At 44.1% G+C, this 7,637-nt stretch overlaps 2 protein-coding genes across 2 annotated transcripts; one reads left to right on the top strand and one right to left on the bottom strand.

Moving 5' to 3' along the window:
* Positions 1–474: 474 nt before the first annotated feature.
* HXK2 (hexokinase 2) lies at positions 475–2,262 on the top strand (the record flags this gene model as incomplete). The annotated part of the gene is made up of 1 exon (XM_018881073.1): positions 475–2,262. One exon carries the CDS (start codon positions 475–477, stop codon positions 2,260–2,262), a length of 1,788 nt encoding a protein of 595 aa, XP_018733699.1.
* Positions 2,263–4,072: 1,810 nt separating this feature from the next.
* Positions 4,073–5,899, bottom strand: MSS4 (1-phosphatidylinositol-4-phosphate 5-kinase; the record flags this gene model as incomplete). The annotated part of the gene is made up of 1 exon (XM_018881074.1): positions 4,073–5,899. One exon carries the CDS (start codon positions 5,897–5,899, stop codon positions 4,073–4,075), a length of 1,827 nt encoding a protein of 608 aa, XP_018733700.1.
* Between the last annotated feature and the right edge of the window lie 1,738 nt (positions 5,900–7,637).

Consider the following 7,637-nt stretch of genomic DNA (forward strand, 5'->3'; position numbering starts at 1 on the left):
TTTGGCGAATAAAATCCAGTAGATTTTGTTATTACGTCTTGGCTGATAGTACTATACTTAATTAGCTGCACCATTTGTGAGGTTACACTGGGTTCTACGACGCTACGCTCTGCACGGTATATCACATCTCCACACTATAATTTCACCTCCACAGTCTATCTTTTCATTACGGCGGTGATTTTATTTTAGTCCACTTTCTTCATTGTTTATTTGTTTTTAGTTCATACCGGCGACTATTTGTTATTTATTACCGGAGTTTTAGTATTTTGCTAATTATTTCTGGTATTTCTCATATTGGGTTGATTGAATATTTTGATCCAGCCGGTTGATCTGATATTTTTATTGTCTACATTTTCGGGGGTTTATAGGTTGTTTACTTTGTACATTTTGGTTTGATCCGGCTTTGGGTCTTTTTACATTCGCTTTTAAATCTCCAGCATATCCCTGCCGTTCTACACTTGCAATCTCCCTCTAATGAACACAATAGTCCCACTTAGCACTCGAGGACCCTCATCTCCTGAAGGCTCCATCACTGCATCAACGACATCTACAACGCCTTCTAGCTCTCCACCATCGTCATCTAAATCTGCTCCATCGTCTGCTGGGTTTCTTAGTCCTCCTGCCTCTCCTCAACCTGAGAAACATGCTGCATCTGGTATAATGGGCTCGTCTACAGTTTCCACAAGCACCACAACTGCTAGGACCTCTTCAAGAACAGCCACGAAATCAAACCTGATTTCAGGAACTGTCCTTGACGGTCTTAATGACAACCTTCATCGCCTGGTTACTCCGGCCCTTTCACCTACCTCTTCTGATAGGAATAATGACGAAAATGTGCATGAAATTGATCACGAAATCGATATTAGTCTACCTACCCCCGTCTCCAGTACCGGAGACCACTTCAAACTTTTTGCATCGTCTTATGACTTGTTATCTTTGGATGCTGTTGCAAAACGTACTACTTCTCACTTGACCCGAGTGCTGGGTACCAACCATCATACCCCTACTATGATTCCTACCTGTATGACTTGTCTGCCAAGTGGGAAAGAAATTGGTACCTTTCTCTCGGTCGACTTGGGAGGTTCTACTTTTCGAGTGGCCTTTGTATGCTTGAAGGGCCCTGGTAAGCAGAGTGAGATTGTTTACATGTCGGTTGTGCCTGTTCCTGATTCGGTGAAGCAAGGTTCAGGTAACGATTTCTTCCTTTGGATGGCACACGAAGTCAAGAAAGGTGTCGACAAGGTTCTACCTAACCAACCCAAGTCGGTTCCTATCAACATGGGCATTTCATGGAGTTTCCCTTTCGTACAAACTGCTATGCATACTGCAATTATTGAGAAGATGGGCAAAGGTTATAACGTTGCGGATGAGATCTCGGGCTGGAATCTTGGCAAGTCTTTTGAAAATGCATTTGAAAAGTTAGATCTAAACATAAAAGTTACTGCAATTGTCAATGATGGTGGTGCCTGTATGATTTCTAGAGCTTACGCTGACAATGCGACCAAGATCTCGCTTATTCTCGGTACAGGCATCAACGCAGGAATTATGGTTCCCAGTCATCTTATTGGTGAAGCCAAGCTTGAGTCAATTGCCAGTGGTAAGCCTGCACCTACTTACATGATCAATACTGAAATTTCCATGCTTGACGATACGATTGTTCCTGCCAGTATCTGGGATGTCGAGCTTGATGCTGCCATTGAAAGACCCGGTTTTCAACCTCTCGAAACCAAGGTCTCTGGTAGATACTTGGGCGAAATTTCTCGTTTGATTATCCGCGACCTGGTTCTAAATAACACACTTTGCGGTGGTATTCTTCCTGAAAAATTAGACGTTCCTTACAGTTTGGAGTCTTCACTTATGTCCGACATTGAGGAGCATTTCCGCAACTCTCGGCTTGACCTGGCACGTGATGCTTTTCTCAGAGCTCACCCTCATCCCTACCTCAGCGACTCGGACCTTGACCAAATTTGTGATGTCTTTGTCAATGTTTCCAACCGATCGGCTGCTTTCACTGCTGCTGTTCTTGTTGGTTTGGCTGATATCATCTATCAGAACACTGCGCACTCATCTGCCGAGTCCCAATCTTGCATTATATCCTATACAGGGACCGTTATAGAGAAGTATCCTTTGTTCCGCAAACGATGCCAACAATTCCTCGATTCATTATGTGCATCGCGAGGCATCCAACTTCGCCTGGAGTCCTCTGAAAATGGCTCTATCTTTGGGCCTGTCATTGCTGCCGCTATGAACCACTGCAACTGATTACTCCGTTATGACTTGAAACACGTTTTTTACGATTTATATTTGTGTACATATAAAAATATAGATATTATGACCCTTTATACCGGCTTGGACTATACGAGGAGCCACCGTGGCATTGCCCCAGTGCCGGTCAGCACTGGGTGGCCGTTTTTATGTAGAGATTTTCTTGGAGCTTATAGGTAACAGCTAGTGCATATCTGGTTAAGAAATTCCTTAATGCTGATAAATCTGTTGGGTCAAAATGGATTAAAATATATAGAGTGATCAGATGTTGATGCTAAAGCTTGTTACAGTTTGAATCTTGATTTGACCAGAGTTTTTGAATCAATGAAGCAAGTACAATACCAGCTTCTCACATTTCCTGTAATATGACTCTGATGCTGTCCTAGAACAGTTAGACAATTCTCCATGGGCTTTGGAGGTACCATTTTCCCAGTTTATGTAGCGTTGAACCTCAAGTTACAGCAAGTAAGGCAGCCGCGGAAAGCCAAATCTTCGATCTGGGAGTTCCTAATAGAATTGGACTATAATCAAGTTATATAGACTATCTGACAGCTAATTGCAACGGTCACGAATCGAGACAATCGCTAGAAATCTGATTGATCTAACCGTTACTCGTTTTACTCCATTGTCTAACGATCCCCATAGGTCTCACTACCTGAAGATAAATTAGCCTATGGAGATGCCGCCAGCCAAGAGCAATCCAAATGTACCAATAACAAGTATACCTCTGAATATTTCTGAATATTTCTTTGATATCCATTCTGTCGACTATCAAAAGACAAGGTAAACTCACCACGAACCAATAGTCCTTGCAGTATTGGTCCGTCAAGGAATGGGGAATGGCTAAACAAGGTAAATAAAGCCTCGAATAATGCTAGACCGACTAGCTAACCGTACATCAAGAAAGGAGACAGAGAGTAGGCACTGACTATCCAGGTCCAGAGCCATGGCGGACTCAATTATACAGCTGGAGTTTGTTTTCGAGTTGACTTATGAACTCATCTTTGCGGGATAGGTCGCTTATCACTCATTCAATCGAGTTCGTCTAAAAAAATAATATTAATATTAGGTACAAGAGACAATACAAGAAACAATAATAACTAAAACATTCTCATCCCATCAAGTAAAATAGTAGGTTGTCAAGTTCAATCAATCAAGTGCGCGATTACCACCAGCCAGTCTAGCTTCTTTTCCTGGAAGTAGAACTGGATCCCAGGGTCCTTGTCATGGTAAGGGAGGTACTATTAAGAGTCCAATGGCCAGGTGAGTAAATAGAGAACAACCACCTAAGGCGCCAAGTCTATGAATGCTCATCGTCCGTCCATAGAGATTGTGAGCCTTGAGATCCAATTCCAAAATGTCGCTAAGGAAGCGCCTCATTGGAAGGATTCAAGAATGTCCAGAGGCAGACTGGCGAGGAGCCAGTTCTGCCTTAGTCGAGCAATCTAAATCGTCGTCTGCTCGCGGTGTGCGAGGCGACAGAAGTAGTGAACAACAAGAGACGATGAGCAAATTGTCAGACTTGGGGTCTGTAAGCCAATGAATGATAGCAAATGTCAACCGGGACTCGGGATGCCGCCGACTGAAGTTCGCTGATCCGAAGGGAAATTGTAATGCTTTCCGATCCAATAGTACTAAATGGGAAACCATGATAAGGGAGCCCTGAAAATCAAACAAAAAAAATTGAGTCCCATGAACTAATGGTCATAGCCAGTATTGGTCCCTCGAGGAGAAGCGAGCAATATACAAGGCAATATCTTGAATCATGCTAGACTAACCAGGTAACCGCACATCATGAAAGAAAAACTTAACAACGAGTAGAGTCTGATCTGCCAGGTCCAGGGACCACAGCAGATTGAACGAAATTGAGGAATCTCGCTCCATACTTCTGAGGGTGAACAACATCCACAGCGGAACGGCCAAAAAACAGTCCTTTGGCCGTGGTTTCCGCTCTCTTGCGCCAACTAAAGGGGCAAAGGGTATCAATCATACCAATAACAGGTTGTTGTTCACAAGTGCGAGTGTCACTCTGAAATCCTACCAACAATGAATAATCCATGATGTTGTGTCGCTTCAACAAACCGACATCCTTTGAAACTTGAACCAATAACTTGTCTCGGTCCTCTTGACTCATGGAGATAGCTTCGTGCTTGTCAGTCCAGTCAAGATCCTTGAACACTACACGACCACGATTATCTTTTCTGGGCCCGGCACGTCGGTCATGGCTCGATCCCTTGAGATCGTAAATCAAATCAGTCTCCTTTTGAAGCAAATTCTTCATAATGACAAAGTGAGTCTTCTTTCCACCAGCAACAAGGGTGTAGTTTCCAAGATAGAAAGGGAGCTGAGTACCGGGGTGGGCCTTGACATGATTGTAGTAATCGGCCAGAAAGTCCGCATTAGCAATGACGTTGTGCTCCTTGCGTTTGATGGTCTTAATAATGTACTTGCCATCAGGTGTAAACAAGAAATCGGATCCAGATTTGCCAGGAGATTTAGTCTTGGTCAAGTCAGACTGCAAAACAAACGAGTTCAAAAACTCATGATAGTCAATTCCACAAAGGGTGCGGATGTTCTGATAAACAGTAGGCGAATAGACCTTAATAATGGCACCTCCATCAAGTCTATATTTCTTGTTCTCCATACTGAGGGCTTCCTGGCTACTAAGGGGAGTAGCATAGGTGGCGGTCTGAACTCCATTAAACATAAGAGTGGATTTCGAAATAGGGGCAGCATGACCAATAAAAGAGGTCAGCTTTGCCTTGGCTCTAGTCAACAACAATGGTGTCTTGGACTTGTCGACTTCCTCAACCTGAATGACCAAATCGTCAGAGGGAGTTTGAGCAATGGGCTTAGATAGAGCCAATGGAGCCGTCTTGGGAAGCTCGGACTCTGGGCCGGCTTGAAGGCCACCAGAAACAATTAATTGTGGCAAATCCTTGAACAAGTTTGCAACGGCAATAATCTCAGCAACAAGGCTGTCAATAGAACAACTGCCCTCGATGGTAGGGGCAGGGGCATCGGCAGTAGGCCAAGTGGTTTGCTCATCCACCTTGGCAGGAGTGATTACCTCAGATTCAGCCAAATCGCTGTGAGAGGTCTCCAAAGGTGACTCAGCCAATGTAACTTCGCCATGGGACTCGGGAGTAAAGTCATTTTCATCAATTTCAATAGGGCAATCAGACAGGGCCCAAGAGGCAGCAGGAGCAGACCAGGTAGCCTCAGTGTCTTCCTTAGACGATGCAGTTTCAATTTGGCGGGTGGTAAAGGCAGCCTCGTCTTCAGTCTCAAAAGACCACTCAGAGGAGTTGTCATCATCATTATCAATGGGAGCAGAGTTACAATAAGCTTGTTCAGAAACAATATCAATGGGTTTCCAAACGGTGGGTTCATTGAGGGTCTCATCGGATCCAACCGAGACACCAGAGTCATCAGGGGAACATTCAAGGATCAAAACCTTGTGATAAGCAAAAGCAGAACGTCTGGCAGGACGACGGTTCTCTAGTTGTGCACAAGCACCATACTTGGGTACAGAGACACCGCAATGGACGTCACTCAAAACAGGATGACGAGGGACTTTGTGGGTTCCATTAGAAGGACGATAATCACCGTTGGTAAGGAAAAAGGCACCCATTTTATCAATTAAAATGGGCAACAGTAAGACAGTAGTAGAAAAATAGTGTTGAAAGCGCTTGTTAAAAATTCACAGAACAAAAATAAAGTGTAAGAACAGCTGTAGTTTTATTCTGAGGAGAAAAAAAGAAGAAGAGAAGAAAAAAATACCATTTCAGCAGATGTCCCATCATATATATGCACGGGGCTCTAAAGATTATGTTGATGTCTGCACCGAACACATAATCTTGGTTCACGGACTCGGCCGAGCTGCAAGCTGCAGCCTGCAGCCTACAGTCGCTGGGACAAACAGCTGGGCACCGGCTGAGCTACTTGCTGGGAACGAGCCAATGTCCAGTGCTAGCATCTGAGCATCAGAAAGAGGGAGGAATTGGCGGAAGCTACCATTTAAGACCAGCTACACTAAATTTTGTCTAAAACTGTAATCAATTTGACTCTGATCGTGCAACTTTATTCTAACTTTATTTGGTACGGAAATGTCAGGGGTAATCTCATCGCAGCCCAGCCAAGCGGCTGGCCCATATGCGAGATAACGGACGGGCAGCACCGGGGTAATGCATGCAGGTTTTGGGAGAACGGAGGTGGCCTGGGCTGCCTTCGCTTGTGACCGCAGGGCATTAGCTCAGGCTAGCTGAAACTCGGCAGGAGTTTCTTACGGTGGTTGGGAGTGCAGTTGGGAGAAGTACCGCGAAAGGCACGGACGGAGCCGTCTCAGGGGCTAAGTAAAGTAGTCGGCGCTCAATTTTTGCCACAGAGATTGTTTATTTAACCATGAAAGCTCTATTAACTTGAGTAAAGTCTATTGGAAGATGTTTTCAGTGGTGGAATTGAGCAATTGAATGAATAATAATACCAGTCTGTGCCACGCCAAAAAACATAGCATACTTTAACCAACCAACCATTTCCAGGTTTAAAATTGAGCCAAGAAATATAAGATGTTTGACTTAATGATTGCAGTGAAGTGATATGAGTCAAGGGGACGGGACTAGCCCCTCTCGTAGCCAGTTATTTAGACAGTACCCCTGCCGCTCGAACTTTTTACCCAGTCCCATCATATCCAGGACATTGTTAGCCACCTTCTCAAAATTGTTAGCTATCAACATCCACAAAGGTCAAAGTGCTAAGTTTAGGAATGGCTAGCGCAATCACCAGTAAAAAGGGCTGTTCTGGGGATAGTCGAAAGATGGCAGAGCCCATAAAAACGGTATCATAAGCCGGTCGAGCCTATGGTCTAATTCTCAATTGTCCCCTGTTACGAGTTGCTATATATTGCGTTTCATCTGGAAGGGAATTAAGTTCGATATGAACCGTGTTGCTGTGATGCTGTGGAGCCTGGGCTAGTCGATCTTCATGTATGCATGTGGCCGCTCACTCGTTATCTTGCAGGATGCCACTTGAACTGTGATAAGACTCTTATCCTGGCATTTCCCATACCAGGTAAGCTCCAATATCGGATCTGACAATAGCTTGTCGAATTAGTGACAAAATAATGAGCTATACCAAAACGTTTTCCAGTTTTCAGTGATGCTGTCGGCAAAAATGAGTAGGCACAACTCTGACTTGTATACTTTTAAAAATGAAGTACCACATCTGTTTCTCAATGCCTTTCGTTATCTTCCATAACAGAAACTCCCGAATTCTACGGATAGGTGTCGTCTTTATTGCCCATCTTATCACACTCTTCTTGTTTATATTCCATTAGAGACCTCTCCACCAATCTAGTAATTTATCTTGAATTA

This window comes from Sugiyamaella lignohabitans, chromosome C (assembly GCF_001640025.1).
Source record: "Sugiyamaella lignohabitans strain CBS 10342 chromosome C, complete sequence".
Lineage (NCBI taxonomy): Eukaryota > Fungi > Ascomycota > Dipodascomycetes > Dipodascales > Trichomonascaceae > Sugiyamaella > Sugiyamaella lignohabitans.